The sequence below is a fragment of the Rhopalosiphum maidis genome, chromosome 3, assembly GCF_003676215.2.
Source record: "Rhopalosiphum maidis isolate BTI-1 chromosome 3, ASM367621v3, whole genome shotgun sequence".
Classification (NCBI taxonomy): domain Eukaryota; kingdom Metazoa; phylum Arthropoda; class Insecta; order Hemiptera; family Aphididae; genus Rhopalosiphum; species Rhopalosiphum maidis.
This window is the reverse complement of record NC_040879.1, coordinates 66,370,375-66,392,364: the sequence shown is the minus strand read 5'-3', so window position 1 is coordinate 66,392,364 and position 21,990 is coordinate 66,370,375. Positions and strand designations below refer to the sequence as shown.

General features: G+C 28.5%; 2 protein-coding genes across 10 annotated transcripts in view; one reads left to right on the top strand and one right to left on the bottom strand.

Moving 5' to 3' along the window:
* Window positions 1-1,389, top strand: part of LOC113555796 (histone deacetylase 4) — a 51,510-nt gene extending 50,121 nt beyond the window's left edge. For 6 of the 9 annotated variants that reach the window (XM_026960343.2, XM_028188613.1, XM_028188607.1 and 3 more), the window contains 5 exons: window positions 50-172; window positions 235-375; window positions 452-622; window positions 702-832; window positions 969-1,388. In XM_026960343.2, coding sequence (XP_026816144.1) covers window positions 50-172; window positions 235-375; window positions 452-622; window positions 702-832; window positions 969-1,023 — 621 coding nt within the window. In that variant the 3' untranslated portion in view covers window positions 1,024-1,388. Of the gene's footprint in view, window positions 1-49; window positions 173-234; window positions 376-451; window positions 623-701; window positions 833-968 lie in introns of all 9 variants that reach the window. The other 3 variants (XM_026960340.2, XM_028188610.1, XM_028188609.1) reach the window with 2 other exon arrangements.
* A 5,084-nt stretch (window positions 1,390-6,473) lies between these two features.
* LOC113555799 (chromobox protein homolog 3-like) lies at window positions 6,474-10,215 on the bottom strand. The gene is made up of 3 exons (XM_026960348.2): window positions 9,894-10,215; window positions 9,392-9,794; window positions 6,474-6,890 (listed from the first exon to the last, which is right to left on the bottom strand). The coding sequence occupies exons 2-3, from the start codon at window positions 9,682-9,684 to the stop codon at window positions 6,563-6,565; spliced, it is 621 nt and encodes a 206-aa protein (XP_026816149.1). The 5' UTR covers window positions 9,685-9,794; window positions 9,894-10,215; the 3' UTR covers window positions 6,474-6,562.
* Between the last annotated feature and the right edge of the window lie 11,775 nt (window positions 10,216-21,990).

Here is a 21,990-nt window from a genome sequence, read left to right as displayed (position 1 = left end):
ATATTTTGTAAATGTTATACTTACGTTTTATACTATTTATATATTTTAGTGCGGAGCTGGCAGTGGTCTAGGATACAATGTGAATATTGCATGGAGTGGTGGATTACAACCTCCACTTGGTGATGCTGAGTATTTAGCAGCTTTTCGGACAGTTGTTATGCCTATTGCTCGAGTAAGGAATAATATCTTCTGATCTTTAACTATAATTTTTTGTATCATTATTTTACATTTCAGGATTATGCTCCAGAAATCATATTGGTATCAGCAGGTTTTGACGCAGCCTCAGGTCATCCAGCTCCATTGGGTGGATATAATGTTACCCCTGCTTGTTTTGCTTACATGACACAACAACTAATGCAAATTGCAGATGGGAAGGTATTTTTTTATTTATTTATTTTTCCCTTAAATTAATTAGTCAATATTTTTAATTAATTAATAACATTTTGCATAGGTTATTTTATCATTAGAAGGAGGATATGATCTAACTGCCATATGTGACAGTGCAGAAGAATGTGTACGTGCACTGCTTGAAGATGAAGTGACACCAATTGTGCAGTCTGAGCTTCATCGCACCCCTTGTCAAAATGCTATAAAAACATTGCAAAAGACCATCGCAATTCAGGTAGTTGAAATAAATCTTATTAAAATTAAAATCAGTCTTCTTATTTATATAATTTATGCAACTTTTTTTATTTATTAAGTTACCCCACTGGCCTATATTAAAAAAACTAGCACATACAGTATCATGCAGTGCTGTGGAAGCTACCCTATGTGAAGAAAATGAAACAGTTAGTGCCATGGCTTCGTTATCAATGACCAGACACAGAATACAGTAAGCACTTTAGTAGAACTTTACTTTTTTAGTAGCCAGGATGGGGGGGGTTGAGCATACATTAAAAGACCTTGAATAATCATTGTAAAAACTGAAAGAATTCAATAAATACATGTTGTAAATTAATTTGTTTTAGAAGTTCAGATCCTAGTGAAGAGCCGATGGAAGAAGACTGTGAGGATGATAAATAGAAAACTTAACCATGTGTATAATTCATTTTGAGCTAATTAATTTTTCTTTCTATTATACTATATTGTTTCATTGCCAAATTTCACATTGTGTGTATAACCTATCCTTTCAACAACCAAAAAAATAAGTCTCCTATATTGGGACTTTGAAAGTTGTATTGTGTATGTTACATTAAAAATAGAAGTATACGAGTTTAATTACTATTTAGATCCTTGAATAATTGACGCAATTATTTGGTTATCTAATGAACAATTTTTTTTTAATATTTTCATTGTCCCTTCCCAATATGTATATTTATAATATATTTATTTATTTAAATAAAACATTCCAAATAATAATTCTTAACATATAAAATTATTCCAAAAATTATGTTACCTGCGTCATAACGTAAAGTAAAATATTGTGTAAAATATATATATTTTTAGTTTGTTATTGTTTTAAATATCTATATTAATCTTATTTTATTATTTAAACACAAATTGGTATATATATATATATATATTAAGTGTTGTGATAACTGATAATTGTTAATTTTTTTTTTTTTTTGTTTGACCGGATTTTAATTCTGGACACAGATTTGAACATAACTAATGTTTTGCCCTTTCTATTTATGTAAATAATAAATATTAATGAATATTGTGTTGGAGTTATATGTTTACTAGTCGTTTATAATGTATATTCATATGATTATAGTTATTGTTTATCAATTTATCATCATTATTATCATTATTATTTTATTATTATTACTTTCGTTAAAATTATTTAGTCTATTTTAAAAACAAAATTAGCTCGAAACGTTTCAATGTTTAAGATAAAAAATTTTGTTGATATTACAGAATATTTATGGGAATTAATGTTTTTGTATTTGTTATACATATATATATAATGTTTCTGTAAACGCCTTTCTCTTGGCCTGTTGAAAATAGTATTATAATAGTTTGAGAACCTTGTTTAAATATTTGATGTATAATTCTTATAGATACGTAAGTTTATTATGAGGATAAAAATTTAAAATTGTTGTGATAATATTTTGTTTTTACTTTAAACTTAGTATAGATTAAATATACCTAAATGGGCAACATATTGTTTAAGATTACTTTCTTGTTCCTTGTATTGTTTAATATTTTAATAGTAAACATAGTAGAATTAGTATTCTTCTAAAAAAAAAAAGATGAAATTTAGTTGATTTGTATTCAAATTTATAAATTCAATGCATAAAACTAGTGTTGCCGATTTAGGTTTAATTAATCCATAATATACATAATTATTATTATAGAGCGAGTGCAAGATGAAAATTAATTTTAAAATCACAAAAATATTCATTTAATTTATAATTTTTTACATAATGATTAAAAGAATATTATGTCAATTAATAAATGCTTTATTTTATTAATACTAAATATTGATGTATATTTTAAGAATAATATTCTCGTTTAGCAGATCACCTTGCATTTTCTACAGTTGTGTGTAGTGATTATGAGTTTGTTTTATAATTATATATACAGTGCTTATTTTAATTGTTAACTTTTGTTGTATTTTTTCTTTTGTTACTGTTTAAGAAAAAATGGTATTGCATTATGTTAAATTCATATTTGTCCAATTGAAGTAAATGTTTATTTTTTTTCTAATGTAATAATTATCCTGACTTATGTTTTTCATTTGGTTATTCTTCGTGAAATGGATTATATGGCTATTTAGTTTAAATTAAATTTGTATAAAAATTTAATTCTAAACCCTTGACAAATAATATGTACTAATGACATTTTTTACCAAGTCCTTGATCAGATAGTATTCTACAATACGTAAGGTATAATTTTTTTTTCTCAAATGTTTGCATTCTAAATTCTTCAAAATTGCATGTATGATTTTATTTAATCTCTATTCAGAATCATTTTTTTTTTTTTAATATGATAACTGTTATTCCTATAAAATTTAAATTTAATATTATAGTCATTACAGAATTCGAGAAAATAAACGGCACTTCAACTTAATTTATTTTGATGATGGTTTCTGATGTATATTCCGAGTGTTTGAGTAGGAGCTGAATGAAAGGTATCTTGCTCAGTATTCTACAATAATAAACTAGTTCCCAATAAGTAATATTGTTAAATGTTCAATGGTCCTCTGCCCACGAGGCCACATATAGAACCGATCCCATCTGCTATTACAGACTACAATACACTACTGACATACCAACACATCCTGACCCATCCATGTACAAGTATGTATGAGTACAATCAAAAAATCATAAAAATAAAAAGTAACTTATTTATATCAATTCCTGGAAGGTATGACGTAAAATTAAATCGTTCACTTACATTCTGTGTGTCTATAGAAAATCGCAATATTGCGTGAACGGCCAAACGTCACAATATACCGGAAGCGCGTCACATTCTTTTTAGATTTCCAAACTTTCTGACAATGGCCGAGTGACCGACACTCTATAACCGGACATTACATCTAAACGTTAATACGTTTGTTTTTGTTTTCTCATTTTAAAGCCGAATGTCATATAATCCATAATATTCGTTCATACGCGTTGGGATTAATTATATCATTTACAAAACCTATATATTAGGTGTATACTCATAGACGTAAACAAGGGGAGAGCTTGGATGGACTTGGCCCACTTGAGTCCACCTAAAATGAAATACGATTTGAAAATTTGACAACGAGCAAGTTATTGAAAATAATACGTTTTTGTTTATCGGTTATATCACGACGACAAAACACAATCACGGATGACACGAAAAAAAAAAGTGATAATAAAATATAATTTATCGAATATTATTGTGATAATGGCGTGGAACAAGTTTCTGGTGCAAGTCCGGGGATAGTGAAATGGTGTGCTACCGCAATCATGATTTAAGATAATAAGTGTTATCTTAAGAGGATTGGAAGCGGTGGTTTTTTTGTCTTTGTCTTACACACGTGGAACATAGAAAAATAGCTATCCGCGTCTGACAAAAATTAAGGTACTCCTAGTTGTTCGATTTAAAATATGCAAAGATGATTGAAGTGGTATACAAGTTTACTTTGCATCGGTCAAAGCATATATTTAATAATGAAAATTGACAAATTTATAAAATTTAAAATATTTATATTAAATAATAAAACAATCGAAAAAGTGCCACGACCGATGCAAAGTAAACTTGTATACCAAGTAAAACATTTCTACATATTTTAAATCGAACAACTAGAAGTACCTTAATTTTTGTCAGGCGTATAGCTATGTTCCACGTGCGTTAAATAAAGACAGAAAGTCACCGCTTCCAATTCTCTTAACTTAAATCATGACAGCATTAACATCGTACAATTGCATTGTTGACATATTTGTGGACCGGAATTTGAAAGTCAACAGGACTGCTCAAACAAAACCAGTATAGTGTAAGTAGTGTGTGCAACAGTGTATTATCGGTATTCTATGGTGCTCCCCGATATAATAATGTGTCGGTACGATCGAGACGAACAAGACGTTTAACATACAGACAATTACTATATAACTTTATCATACGGTTACGGGAATCTGATCGCGACGTATTAGAATGTATCTATAGGATATCCAACGAATAACGTGTTGGATATAATTATTATGGTGACCAGAGGTACTGTTTTTCGCAGAACAGTACTTTTGTTTGATGCATGTCCCAGTGTCCTTGACAATAGTGTTGAGTACATGAGATTATACTCTTTTTTTTTTTTTTTTCAAATGTTATGGGCTAATACATGTTTATGATTTTTATAATTTGGTATTAATATTTATATTTTATGGTTTGAGCTAATGCAATCTAATATGGTCGGTAGCATAGTTAATTTAATTTGTTAGTATGTTTTCTACGTGTTAACAAAGTTTTGTATTATTTATTCAAATTTTACACATGGTATTTTTACCGAAAAAAATGTACATACTTTTTTCAACATTTTTATGTATGGTCACCATAGCGTATAATACCTGTCTCCGTGTTACCCTACCAACGACGGATGCGTGCCTGCATAATATTTTATCATTATCTCAGGCGGAACTATAATTATTTTTTTTTTAAATACGTTTTCATTGGACTGGGCCACTTGTGAGTCATTTTGCACCTATCATATCCAAAAGAAAGAATGGAGAGCGATAGGGAACACCGACGTGAAAGTAAGTCTTATAAGCGGCGTCCACTGTAAAAGCAGCCAGGTGTAGGCTATTACTTATGATATTTTTTAGCACTTATAAGTGTAGGGAATTACTCAAAACATAACTTGCAATAGATTCAATCAACTTTTTTACTTATTCTATACAAATATTGAACAGAATACTAGGTTGGCCACACAAAAAATATCATAAAAACATTTTATACAGATATCGCTGGGAAAATATATCATATTACATAATATTCATAATAATATGATGTACATAACAAAGTATATTTAACACAAATTTTAAATAGTTACAACATAAAATAAAATTTATATTCTTTATTTTTCAATATCTAATAACAGCGGGTATAAAAGAAAAATGTTGAGCCTCGTATTTTTGACATGTAAGAGACATTTACTGTAAGAGATCATGGTAACACCAATGTTTCAATGATATAATTTTTTTTTTTCTGAATTTAAAATTAACTACTAAACTCGTAAGAAAAAATAATGCTAATAGGTACTAACAATAATTAATAAATAATAATATTGGCTATTTCCAATTATTATTATTTCCTATCAAAATAATAGTTTATTCAAAGCATACAAATATACAATATTACAATCTGCAAGTTAGTGCAGTGAAGCCACTGTCCGCACAATGCTTTGCCTTAATACAATTATTTAGGAACACCAAACAAGTTTAAATAAGTGATCATAGTCCAATCCTTAAAAGTATAAGAATATTCCTATTGGCTGTTAGGTTAATAAATTCAATATATTCTAAAAATTGTACCAATTCAATGAAATTTGTTTTTTTCAATACTCGTTGAAGAAGTATACAAAAATCAAATTAGTTACAAAATTATTAATTTAATAGCTATAATATATGAATGAATAAATAAAAATATATATTCGATAACACCAGAAGCTCAAAAATAAAGATTATATTCATTATAGATTGATTATTAATTAGATCACAATTTACTTAAAATAATTAAATGAACAAAAAAATTCCAAAAGACATTAAAATTAAGTCTTAAATTTTACTTAATAAATTACAAAACAGTTAAATATATATAATGGTACAATAATTATTTCGATGCAGCTATATTTTTAAGGATAGCTGCAACTGATTAATACCCAAGATTATAACTCATATGAAATAAGAAATAAAAGCTATTGAAAAAAAAAAAAAAATCTTGAATTACATAAATCATAAAATAGGAAATTCTTAAAAAATGAGTACATGTATTTACTTACAAAAAAAAATTCAAATACTTCAAAGTTAAAATATCTGTACAAAAAATATACTTAAATATCTTATTTTTAATTCTTAAATGTTAATTAACGTACTTTGTACTAATTATAATGGTGTTTATTTCAATTAATAATATATTTTTATAGATATAAAAATGAATCTTATTTTTTGTTAGATGTGTCAGGTGGAATATAAATGAGACGATCCTCAAAAAATTTAATAGCTAATTGAGGACATTTTTCATAAATTTCTTTTGCTTCCAATAAGTCAGCTTCTCCATCTACTGAATTTTTCCATGCTATTAAAAACATTAATTTTCCATTTTGTTCGGTTGCTCCAACAATATGATCCGGTTCGAGTCCACGATCAAAACCAACCTTCTTTGGCGTGTTAACTTTAAATTGAAATGTTTTATCATCATAAAAATATGTATCGTTTCCTAAATCTACAACTTCGTCTTTGATAGAATAAGTATCGTCTTCAATTTCACTGTAAAAAAAAAAAAATTGCAATTAATAACTGATTGAAATTAATGTTTATAGATTTTATTTTGTAAATCTAAGTTATGATTAATTCATTTTTATTACCTAATTTTACCTATTATGTTGGGAACAAAAATTAAACTTTTCAATTACAAACAGACGTCTTACACACGTACGACATGATACATTTTTCACCAGTCTCAATAACGTGCTTTTAGTTTGACATGATGAATGAATTGACCTATCATTAAACTTTTAGGTAAGAACATCATCTATGTTCTCTCGTTGGTTTTTTACGATATTTTAATTTTTAGGTGAGTTATGACTTATGAGCAGGGCTAGGATTTATAAGCAACAGCATGTTTTTTTGCTACTTCTGATTATTCATTTTGTCAGTAATGTCCACGAATCACCTCATGATGAGATGAATGGTGGTTTTTATTTAGCATGTTTTTACATATTTTGGATAAAATGCATATTATTGAATATATTTAATAAAATGAATATTATTGCATATTTCGATTATAAGAATGCAAAAATGCATGTGTAAAGTACATGTGATAATAAATCAATACTACGATCCAATTGCCGATCATTTATATTCGAAAATTTAAAAAAATATGTGGTCGTAGCATGTAACGCAGGTATTTCCACTATTGAATGTGGATTATAAATTTTATTTTATTTCTCAATTGTATTATATTAAGACAAACAGCCAATCACTGATGTATTTCAATAAATATTTTTTTTTGTAATTATATTTTTGTTTTTATCTTATAAAAATGTAAATGCATATTTTTAGATATTTTTCAATTTTTAATGGCATACAAATCCTAGGCCCTGGTTATGAGTATAAAAAATATTAAAATATTTGAAAATCCTCATAATTCACTTAAAAATTAAAATATCGTAAAAAACCAACGAGAGAACATAGATGATGTTCTTACCTAAAAATTTAATAATAGATCAATTCACTCTAATGTAAAAACTATAAGCACCCTATAGAAACTGGTGAACGAAAATTTACTATATAATATGTGTGGAAGACAGAGAAAACACAGCGACGACCTCTTAAACAGTCACAAGTTACAACCATCGTCATATGTATACAATTTAACTATCTATATAAATATAAGATTTTACTGATATCATAAAACAATAAACGCAATACTTGTAGTTTGTCGCAATTTGTACCTACATAATTAAATATAAAATGAATGCGGTCAAAAAAATAAGTAGTTGAAAAAGGAGAATTAATTTTAATAGTAAATAAGTTTAAATTTAGCCATCATAAACTTCTGTAAAATGTATTTACATGATTCAAATGTACTAAACGAGGATGCAAAGCTTATTTGAGTATTTACAACAACAATAGTCAATGAAAATGACTACCTATGCATTTAAATACAAATGTAATATTTGAATTTTAAATTATTTTAATGTTACTATAGTTATTTATTTTCAAACAATTTTGATAACCGATGAATTTAAAAAATAAACACTGTGGGGGCCACCAATTCAATAGCTCCACATATCTTATACTTGACGATTGGAAATTGGGGTTTTCTAGAGGAACCAATAAAAGCATTTTTTGATGTCAATTAGTCATTACTCATTAGACACGATAAATAAAATCAAAATTAAGTTAAATCATAACTAAAAATTATAATACCTAGTATTCGTGAAAATATAGTTTATTATATAATATTAATATATAAAAATTTAAACTACTTTTGATGTACTACAGTTAAGTACCTACGTGGGAAATAAAAAAAAATATATTTATATAATATATTTAAACAAATATTCGTCATCTGTTATACACATATAAAATATTGCGAAATATTTTTTCATGTTCGCGGTGACTATCAAAAACTTAAATGTGCACCTACTGGAATATGGCTAAATAATAGGTGCAACAGTGCACGAGTCGTTACTCCACATTAATTTTCATTTGACTATTTTAAACACATCGATAGTGCATTAGGAACAAATTTTAAATTACACCGATATGGTAAATGTATTGTACTGAAAATATTAATACGTCGATAAAAATAAAAAATAATAGTTGTAGACAACTAATTAAGTGTACTAAATGTAAATAATAATAAAATTATAACCAATATAGTATTACGTCGGTCAATACTCAATAATATGCATAATCTACGTATACATCTACATATCTATATTATCTACTCTATATTAAAACTTAAAAAATCATCAACTACAATAGTAATATTCATATACTACCATAATCTTTTATTCATTATCACGGCCAATTCCAAACATCGGGAATCAGTATCGATAGTAACCAAATACCAGTATAACTTTCTTACATATCGATGTATCCCGCGCACATGTTGATTTAACTAATAATAATAATAATAATAATAATAATAATAAATACGCCAATGCGCGCCAAAAATGATGGTCATTACGTCTTGTCATTTATTTACTATTTATGATTTTGTTATTCATCAAAATCAGATTAATATTATATTTTATTACCTATCGGCGGAGCGGGGAACGTCTTCCGTTGGTTTGTCTCCTCGCAGCGGCGGCGTTGTAGTGGAATCTGCATAGTGTTTTTGTTCTATAGGCGAAGCGGACTTGTCCCTGTCCGATGGCGGCGACGCACGGCTATCGGCGGCATCGACGCCGTCGTCGACCTTGGACAATACCGCGGCGGGTTCGTTTTTCGGCGGCTTTTCGAGACCGGCTACGACGTTCTTTGACGCCTGCGGTGCGGAGCAGTCGTCGGGACGGTTAACCTGTACGACGGTTTCCGAAATGGCAGACATGGCGGACGGTGTGCTTCTTCGTATGTGTGACCGTGTAGGCAACGCGAACCGCGTGTGTGTCACGTTTCACTAGAGGTGGCGGACGGCGATGCTGTTGTCTCCGAAGCGAACTAAACCAACGACAACGATCGACGTCAATAATAATATAATAATAATATCGTCGGTGTTATTAAAAACAAAAATAAAAATATTAACGAAATATTATTTACCGTTCAGCGAGAGCGACGAGTGAGCGCAGAGACGGACGATATTCTGGACATGGGCATCTGCTGCGGTAGCTGCGCGTGAAATAAATGCCCGACCCGTCGCAAGCAGTGTGGGAGCCTGTGGAGGTCGGCGGTGCGTCGGGACCACGAGCGCTGCCGTCGGTCGAGGAGTGTGGTGGAAACGATAAAACGAAAGAGATAAAGAAAATTGGCGATTAGATTTGGCGGGATACCTGCGACACGGGAAAAAACGGTATCTTATTCTTGTCGAGTCGCGGGTACGTCGAACACGGCCTGTATTGTACGATTGTACCCATCTGGCGCGCGCGACGACCGTGTCTCGCCGCCGAGCGAACAGTGGTTTTTTTTTTTTTGGCGGGCGGACTGATGGGTGGGCGAGTGGGGTAGTGGGTTTACGGCGCGTCTCGGGTCGACGAAAAACGGGCGCCGACACTGCGACGAGGCAGCTGCAGCTGTTGCCTGTTGCCTACCGTTTTATTGTTCGATTTGTTCGTCTGTTGTCGGGACGGCATTTTAAAACGTAAGGGAAACCGGCAAGCGAACACAATAAAGAGAGAACGATAGATAAAAACGAGAACTGTTTACAATACCTGTCCTATAGTCCGTGTATCTCAGCAGTGTCCAAACTGCGGACTGACCGGACTGCCGATGATCAAAAAAATTAACTGTTCGAAAGTAAAATATGATATTCTATAAACAATATTGTCATATTATTCATCTTTATGCGTTGTATGATATTATACGTATTACATTCAGTATTATTAAACAAAATTATGGTGCATATTTGTGTTAAGGGAAAAACTTCTTTAAAAACTTTAAAAATTTAAAAGTTTTTTAAATTGTACTGTTTTTTATTCCGTTAAAAACTTGCACTTAGTTATTGTGTTCATTGCATTTCTATTTTCTATCGAACTAAAAATTATAAATGTGATTGTTAAATGCATATTAATCCGCAAACCGTTTTTAATTTTTATAAGGCATTAAGGCCCTCGAGTAAAAATTGGGCACTCCTGACCTATACCGTCGATCGGATATAGTTTACTTTATTGTTTGTTCATACTATTATCTCCGCAGCTGCTATGTTGGAGACTTAAGTAGGGGTACCAATGTTACCATAATGTTTTTAGACCAAATCCGAACACCAAAGTTGCTTTTCAAGGGAGGGGAATAACTTTTAGAGAAACAAATTGTGAACAAATTAACACACAAATACAAATAATAATTTAGTAGGATACATTAAACAATACGTTAATCTTTTATTTTTTGGCAACAATGATAATGATGGGTCGTTCCGGGAAAAAATAGAAATTACGTACATTTATACAGAGTAAAATTCGAAAATCTTTCATCTTTTGGCTTTTAGTACCAGGCGGTCATTGTTTCCACCAAATTTATTTCTAATATTTCTGTACTTCGCGCCACGAGTGAAGTAAACCCGTCTTGCGCATGCGCGGACTGACGGCAGCGACTGTTACGAGGCCCCGTTTCCCCCACTATGTGTCATTCGGTGTATGTTATGATACACGCTATATACCATGTATACCGCATAACCGACCGTGTTGACGGTTGTTACAACGCCGGTAAATCAAATAGTCGTGGATGCGCGGAATCGAACGCAATTTGGTCGGGACACGAGTTTGTTTCTTCTCTTGGGGAGTGGAGTAAACCTATATTATTGAGATGGAGTTTGAGAACCCCTACAGTCTAGGGGGTTCTCAAACTCTACAGTCTAGGGCCTAGATTATTTGCAGTGCTGATGTGTGTGGGGATTCGGGTTAAACCATTTGTATTTTATTGTACCAACATATTCGATCATAGTAATTCCATCCATTTTATACACTTCATTAATAATAAGAAAATCGTAAGTGGATATAACTGTTCATTTCAATTAGTAAGTCTTGATTTTTTTCTGATTTAATTTTGAATTTTTCCATAGCAGTGGAAAAAATTGAATAAAAAATGTATATGTATGTTGTATGTTATATTAACAAACTGTGGTCTGTGAGATAATATTATATAATATTGATAATAACATTTATTGATAATACAAACTAAAATAATAATATGTATTATGTAAAATAACAAGACAATGTATACATTATAAACAACACTATTCATAATAATTCTTGTATGAGTATTCAATTAAAAAAAAATGTACCTAGTTACTTCGAAAGAAATTAAATTTAATGCATTTTTTACGTTTAGGTAAAACAAAAAACGTCGTATTTTCGATTTCCCGGCCTGTATTGTTATTATAGGAATGACTGGTTGTGGTAGAAGTCTAGAACGAGAGATCCACATTTTTACATGGTGGATGAAAACGCTGTTCTGAATGTTTATTGATATTTTTAAAAACGTAATTCTAGTATTTTTCGTTGTATATCAGAATATTCCAATATTTTTATTACCTATCAATAAACTTTTATTATATTACACTTTACACTGGTCACGGCCCACGGGTACTGCCGGTACTGGTACATTGACAAATGACTATATTATTTTAAAAAAATTTGAAAAAACCATAAATTTCATCCGCAATATAATTGGTTAAAGCAATTAAAACATTCTAGGAAACGGTTTTATTAAATAAAGGCGATTTTAAGCAATAACGTAAAAAACCTGAAAACATTTTAGAAAATAATTTTTAATGAAATGTCGAATAACACATTAACAAATTTGCAAACACGATTTAATTCTTTAAATAAATTTGAATTTTTAACATTAATTGACCTAAATAAATATTCAAACTATATGATAGAGTTTCTAAATTCTGCGCTAGAAGCCTAGAAAACTTTCGACAGCTAAATTTCGAAGAAATTATTGATTTTATTAGACTACAAAACGAATTGATTGTATTATACACATCTGTATAATTATATTAAATACTAATCTTTATGATTTAGTCAAAAATATTATATAAAATATCACCGCACGCCACTGTTATGTACAGTGTTTTTAGTACTTATAGTAAGCTACACCAATGTGTTATGTTATTTATTAATTATTTAATTGTTTTACATAAATATGACAAAGTTAAATTTGACATTTTTTATTTTTTATTTGTATTATTTATAAAGATATTTATATCTTTACAATTTAGATATTTACAATCTGTTTAGTGTATTATAGTGTATAATCAAATACTCAATTAACACAAGTATGGAGTAACACAACAAGTAAAATAATTACGTTTATACCAGACTTGAAAAACATTGAAGAATAGGAGCATCCATTGCACTACCTACTTTAAAAAATTGAAATTTTATAAAAAAATAATATCACAATATCAATAAAATAATGATTTCTTATCAAATAATAAGTAATAGTATAGTATAGTGTACAAGTATAATTCCCAAATTCTGAACCTGCTATAGAAATTATAATCACGTTAAAACTGAATTTATAAATTAATCGTTAATAATTTTGTATTTGTATTTCTAATAAATTATTACTCGTTAGTTCATTGCTCAATTCATTATAATAATTATAAGATTACTGAAAATAATAATTGACGTGTTGTACATGATACAGATTACCTATTATGTTGTATAAAAATAGCTTTTTTTCTTCTCTAAATCAGATATTCTTTAAAAAAAATAGTGCCTTTAATATCGCCCGAGACAATCCCCCCCCCAACATGCGGCTCTGTTCAAGGGGCCTTATTAGAAGAAGTCCCAGTCGTCGATCGATACCTGGCTTGGCCGCCACTGTAGGTAATATAATATAAAATATTGATATAATATAACGTGTTCATTACAATATGTCTTCTAATTATCCAGCGGTATAATATTGCTCCACTTGTATCGTGCACTTGGAAACGGTAATTTCAATGCTTTTTTTTTTCTTTAATAAATGTATTATTAACTAGGTACATAAAAGTATAACTTGGGAAATTTTCGATCACATCGTATTAATAATCTTTATTGCTGTTCTTATCGTTAAATGTTCATTACATACATCATATTATACCTAATGGCTAATATCTACTTATTCTACTATATTGTCACAGTTATTAAAAATAATATAACATGTACAGTACTGAGTATTCGCCAAATGACTTACAAATAATTATTAAACACTGTTATTCTTTTATCAAACACTCATTATTGCAAAATCTATTAAAATTTGCTCGAAAATAAACTGTGGCATCTTTCAAAGCATCTGTGTGTTAAATGTGTGACATTATTACTATCGGGTTTTTTTTATTGTGATATGACTGATATGGTATTTAATGTAATTATTGGAGAGTATTTAACTGTATTGATAATTCTATAGTATTTAATTTAAACTTGATTTATAAATATCATCTAGTAAATATGTAAAATTAAATGTAATTTATAAGGATATATTATAATGTATATCAATATATAATTTTCATTACATTACAGACTACAGTATATTACATCCATGACATTTAGAGTTGTATACCTACTTGTGCTCTATTTCGTGCCTGATTCTGAAATATCTAGAGGTCGTACCTACACTTATTATTGAATAATATTTTAAAAACACCTTGTATGTCATATTCATATGCAATTAGAACTGTAAGCAAATTACGTGTAAAACCTCGGTCCTTATCTATATCAGCTATATTAGATAAGGAACATTCAACACTGACCGTTTTTACCGTTTTTAAGGATTTAATATAGGCAATCTTATAAATTGATCAATTGTATAATATTGCATACATGTTAAAACGTTTGCATACCTATATGATGGCTATATAGTAAGTACTAAGTGATCTATAGTGTGTATGTGTGTGTGACTGTAATATAAAACATAACTTCACCTGTATTTTTTTTTTATTTTCTCTTTTGGCAGAGTTTAATAATTTTTAGTATTGTCACATACACACTTTGATACCTTATGTTGTCAATCACAGTATCCGGCTAATGGAGAATTGTGCGTATATACATTACGTCGAAATTACTTTTTTTTCTGCACCTAAAAAATATATGGATTGCGCCGTGTATTAATCCCACCGAACTTTTTTATATAATGATTCCGCCAGCTATAAATCCGTTGAATATTTGTATGTTAATTATTTTAATAATAACAAAATGTAAAAATTGTTTTAATTGATATTAAAACGGCGGAATAAATAAAAACCCCGGATAATCGTCTGAGAATGAATTGGATTTGCGTATTCTTCGCCTACACGATGCATCCAAACGTGCACAAATCCACCGGTACGGGATTGATACGTTATGCGTTTGAATAGCAAACATAATAGTCGCCAGCGTGAATGAAGGCTTCAACGTTCAAACGTTTGTATTCGTGACATAGTGAACGGTTCTACGGAGAAGAAATGTGTGGATGTCGGGCAATGAATTTTTTAGTTAATCACCTATCGTATGTATTATACTCGGCGATGAATCGCCCGTGCGTTGAACGTTCACGTCGCTAAGATGATCACGAACGCGTTCCGTAGTCAAACAAGTACGCATAATAAATTAATAATAACACGAGCCTTGTTAATAATGAGATTTATTTTTAATTAATCAAGCGTTTTGCATTATTTGGGTGTACAGATTTGACGGATTTATCGAATCCCGAAATTTTACGATTACGTCCGACGATGATATCATTGTCCCCAGGAATGAAACCGACGTGTATTCGGCTTTTACCGATTTCTGTTCGTCCGAAAGTGAAGTATTCAATAACCGCAATCGTTTGAAACTGGAAAGTCGAACTTTGGATCCGATAAACTACGCCTGCAATAATTTCATAAAACCAGGACCGCCTTGGACTGCAGGTATTGGGACACGAAACTCGAGGAAACGATGGTAACAACAACAATTGACGACCGGCATTTAAATAAAAAGTATAAAAATTTGCAATTTTTCGTACACTATTCATTTGTTTTTTATAGCTTAATAATAACAAGTATCGTTTGTAGATTCGCTAAAATTCAAAACCGACGACGGAATCGACAAACAAGAAGACTGACGACGAGGTTCGTGGGACGGACGAACCAATCGTAAAAAAGCCGAACGGTGGTAAGTACTCGAGATTTGTTTTGGAACCCGATGAACTGTTTGATGATTGAAGACAAAAATTATTTTGGTATCAATCTGTCTAAAGTATAATACAGATATTAAAAAATGTTCAACGTTTTATTACCCATTACTTTTGTGATCATTAATTATTATATTTTTCTATTTACTATAGAACCCTATATAATGTCGTTTGTGCTCGTTGTGCAATAAACGACGAGTCCCTAGCTGTGACGATGGTCGTGAAAGAGCAGACACGTGTGTCATTCAAATGCATAAACACCTCTATATCGCCGTGCTTAACATGTGCGATTCGCAGTACAACACCAGTACACCACGCTCAAGTTTAAATCTGAAGACATCGAAAATATAAGTAATGCATATAGTTATTATAGTTAGATTAGGTTAGGATATAGATATAGTATATATTATAAATGTATAATAAATAAATAATAATAAAAAAAAATTAGGTCTAAACGTTGAACGTTTATTAATGTTTTGTGATAATTTATTGTATTGTTTTCTTTTTTTGTAATTATACGTAATTATATTGTACGCAACACTACGATAATCCATTATCAATATTATTATGAGAAGTTATTACTTTGATCGACTGGTTATCAATTTTATTTTTATTTTAATTATAGATTATCGTTTCTATAACATTTTTATATATTGTATGTATCTATATTTAAACTAAAACCATGTTGTTGATTTATTTGACTAAATGTTTACATTATTTTCTTTGTACGTTTCCTTAGGTTAAAGATATTTTTTTTATAAATCATATTTTTATCGGACTGTAAATAATGTTTATATAACATTGAATCTTTTTTAATTTATTTACATATTTTTGTACTTGAAGTGTTATAGTAACTGTTGAGTATAATCACATTGGATTGATTACTTTCGTTAAAAAAAAATGATGTTGTAATATCCTATACTATTTATTATGTATTTTTTTAATATTTTAATAATTTATGATATTTTTTTTATTTATTTATTCTATAACCAATAATCAACCATAATCATATAACCAGTATATAAACCTATTTCACAGAAATACATAATAATAAAATAAATAATATCCAAATAAAAAATGCAATTAAATATCAATGATTCTGGTCTCTGAGACTCTGAATAAATATAGAATGAATAAATAATAATATTCAAAATATAAATAACAACAAAAAAAAGATTTAGAATCCATCATAACTTTATCATCTGTAGTGTGCACTATCAGCTAATGAAGTCAAACATTTTTTTTTTACTTGTATTCTTCATTATCTGTAGCGACTACAGTTAACAGTGACTATAGTTTTCTGATAGTTAAAAATTGTACTAATTAATTCTTATTTTTACGAATTAATTTATCAAGTCATCGCTAGTAACAGATTTAATTGATAGCCATTTACAGAATTGTATTGTACATGTGGTCAACTTCTCTGTAATAGTTTCTATCTAAGATCTTTTAGAACACTAAAATCTTTTGTATCAGTTAATTTTGCGTTTTGGTTAGATGATAAATGTCAGGAAAACTTTAAAAATTATAAATTATGATAGTATTTAGGTTGGTTTCATTTTCTACATCAACTCTATTTACGAATCATCACGAAACTGTGTCTATATGACTTTAATATGTTATTGACATTTAACGGCTTATATTTATATTGACTTACATACGTTTATATCATAAATGCATATTGCATAAGTATCTTGATAAATTTAATGAGTAATGACCTTAAATCTCCTTAAAGTTCAACTATTATATTTTGAATGAATATTTTATAGGGCACAATAAATATGTTATAGTGACTTTAAGTTAGACTATAAAGTCAAATTATACTCATACTATAAGATTAAAATATGATTATAGAAAAGAAGAGTAAGCATAAATCTATAATATATATTTAATATAGTCATATAGAATAAACATAATAGATTTAAAATAATTTACTATATTATTCAGTATTGCACACCTATTGTATATTGTAGCAAATATGTATTTATTTAAAAATTACAAATAAATAAACGACATTTTAAAATTGTTTGACAGTATCTATAACTTACTGTACACGTAAGTCAGCAGATGGATATAACATGATAATAGGAAGTTTTGTTAGAATAAATAATAATGTACATATTATATTATAAAAAAATACAATTTTTAAATGTTTTTTTCATATAGGTTCATAATTTGAACTGTTGAAACATAGCCGTATGTAACATTGGACTCTTTTCACGTAAGGGCAAAAATAATTTTTGCAAATTTCGACACAATTTCATAATCTTATTTAAATTAAATTTTTTAAATAAAACTGTTTTATCATTTTTATAACCATTTTTCATTTAACTCATTTAAGAAAACATTTTTTTATATATACTATAAGTTTTATACCAAACAATAACAAAATTACTACTTTTTTAAACCATAATTAATATTTATTAATAATAATTATAAAAAAATTACAAAGAAACTTTATACAGAACAAATTTTTAACACAAAATAATATTGTAAAATATTGTAATATTGATAAAATAATAATAATACTATCAATAAACATAAATTTCAAACCAAAATAATTTTAGTTGCAGTCGTGTTCTAGAAATTTTAAATGTTTAGGTATATCACATTGCCACGGCCTTAGAATTTATGCCACAAAAGAAATATATTAATATACTATTATAGTATTATATTTAGCTGTACCTATATATGTGTAGCAAATTAACATAATAATATTAGTTACGAGTGTGCTATGCGCCTCAGAACAGCCTGCAATTAACTAATAGTATTTTATATTTATTTTTATAAACATTATCATATAGTACATATATGGCATATGTTGTAATTCTTTAATTTTAATGCCCAAATATGATATATTTTTAGGGATTTATCGAGCTCCCAAACTTTATGAGAATATTTTTATATACCGAACAGATAAAAATGCCCAATCGTGCTGCAACCGGCAATATATACCTTCCTATGGGTAATTACATTTTTAATAATACTGTCCTCGAATTATATACATGATATGATAAATATATAATATATAGGGTTAGGATGTTTACGCATTAAAAAATTATGAATATGTATGCTTTTATGCAATATAAAATAGCTAAATATACAAGACAAATTTGAAAAATATACATTAAAAAATAAATAAATGTGAACAAAAAAAAATGCAATAAATACACAAAGACAAATTTAGTTATTAATAGAATATAAACAAATTGGGTCGATACTATTTTTATGTGCTCGTTATATTAATAATTGTGTATTACATTTTTAAATTTTCTTATTTAGTAACCTATATAAAATAAAATAAAATACAAAAAAATAAAATATATTTAAAGAGTTGCATTGAATAATTATTGTTTGTTTTAAATGTTCCGTAGTAAATCTTCGTTTATTTAGTGCTAATACGTACTACGTACATATTTAAGTAAGTTCATTTATTCCGTACAACCACATTACAATTCTCAACAATAAATAAGTGATAATATGTAAAATATAGATAATCAAACGAAAAAATTTCAGATTCTGTTAATAATGTATAAAATTACAGTATTTTTCAGAATTTTACATCGAAAACCGTAAAATATATGCACTTAAAAACAGAAAAAACACTAATAATGCACTTATAAATAAAAAATGGTAAAATTTGCAATTATATGCACACATTTCTATAAAAGAATGAAAGCTATTGGACAACCTAAAAAAAAAAAATATGAAAAATCATAAACATCCTAACCCTATATGGCTATATATAATATATATATGTATATTATCTGAACTTTGGACACTATAACAGACAACTGACAAAGCACCCCATCCGGAAACCCTTTGGGTATCAGTGGTATCAACATGTTTCGAGATCACCCGGCATCTACAATCACGAAATTTGAACGCAGACATCGTAAGGTCTATTAGTATCCAAGTTTCGATGAGTACATAACCATGTACTCATTATGTGGTAAAGTTACAGACGAATTAATAACAGACCTACGGACGATTTTATTCTTTCCTATCAAAAAATAAGTATATTATAATTTATAAGTTAACAACATCGTCAACATCGGCAATTAGTATAATATAAACTAGATACTAGTTAATAATTAATTTAATCGTACTTAATGTATAAATATAGTAATATATATATATGCATGCATTATGTACATTGTAATATCGCTAAGGCATTTAAAAAATATTAAAATGTTTGTAAAAATAAAATGTGTAACGGTTAAATATAGCTATATTGGCAATCAATTATACTTTTTGAGTATTTATATCAGTTAGATATGATAATTATGAGAGTTATTATTAGATAGGTACTTATAGTTTAGTAATTATTCTTAGTAAATTAATTATTTTTTAATTGTTTAATGTATTTAAGTCAATTATAAGTCTAATAATAATCGCCTCGGTATATGCTTGTATAAAAATATTGATCGTATTAATGTTAAACAAAAAAATTAATTAAAACATTTAGAACTATAGATATACTATCAAGTTCGATAAAAACACTGTTCTGTTCTTTAAATAATAATGGCAAATCTCATCATTATCAGGAGCAACCAAGAAGATGTGAATTATTCTCTTTCTTTAATTTCCGTTGTTTTCAACCGAAACAAAAATAAATGCTTTTACATAAGGGATTAGGGGACGTCGTACTCGCATGTGTTGTCTCCGTTTTACTAACGTACAATATAGCAAATTTGTGTTCAGCTTTTATGCTGTTAGCTTTAATATTAATAAGTTAATTAACCTATTATCAAACGATAAGTAAAGTAACGGTAATCGAAAGGTATAATAAGGATGTTACCAAGGGCATCATGTAGGCTTTTATCGATATTTTAATTTTAAAGTGAGTTATGGTATACGGTGTACTTTAGTAATAGTAGGACGAAGATAGCACATGCCGGTACGACGTCCACTTAATACATTTAAAATATTCTAAATTACAATTTTACAAGTTAACAACTTAATAGTAAGTAGTTTAATTAATAATATAGATAATTATATTTGTACCTGATACTGATTATGAATAATTAAAATGTAACGTTAATTTAATACATATTTTTGTTTTTAGTCTTACAAGCCGTTCAGGCTTTTAGCTGCTGAAACCAAGTCTTTCCATTTTTCTATTTTTTTTAATAATGTTCCAAGCGACCAATTTACTTTTCGTAACCTAACCTAACTTTACGTAAGTTCCATTATGGTCTCTTGTACACTGTCCATCCTAATTTGAATTAGCCTCCTGACAGATCTTAGTGACTACTGCTAGTCCATAAACGATTAGTTAAAATATCTAATTTCGAGAAGTAACCATTCTCAATAATGCCATCCCAATATTGATCAAATGAATTACTCTCTTTATGTAATGCTTAATCGTTCAAATTTGTATCTAATAAGTTTAAATAAGTAAATGTATTTCATAACTATTTTATTATTATACACGTATATTATATTAAATTACCTAATCAAACATGTCTGTAATAATCTAATTTTTAAAATAATTTACCGGTATCTTTTAGATTCTGAACGGAGTGATAAATGTATTGACTTTACAATGATATGTATTTTTTTTTGTGTCCGTCATCATGTTTTAGAGTAGAAATAATCCTTTGAATTTTGACTTCAGTTCCTCTTTGAAAAGGAAAATTCATCTAGTTGGTACTTTGGGAGGTCAAAAGTAAAACATTTCCAATAGTTTTCAAATGCGTCAAGAAAACCCCAAAAAAGTAACGGAAATTTTTACGCATAACCAGTTTTTAACAAAATCAATTTTTTTATTTTGCTGTAACTCAAAAACGAATCATTGTAAATATTAGACATTTTAACCAGATGTTTATATTCGCGTTATCTATTTACGATTACATTTAAAATTTAAATAATAAATAATAATTTTTCTTAAAATGCTAATAAAAAAAATTTGGCTTTCCAAAAATTTTTAAAATTTAATACAAGGTTCATTATAAGTTGTACTTATTGTAGTAAAAAAAATATCAAAAATCGTTAGTCACAATTTTTGTTTATAAGCATTTAAATAAGTTCAAAGTTGAAAAATCGTAAAATTTTTGTT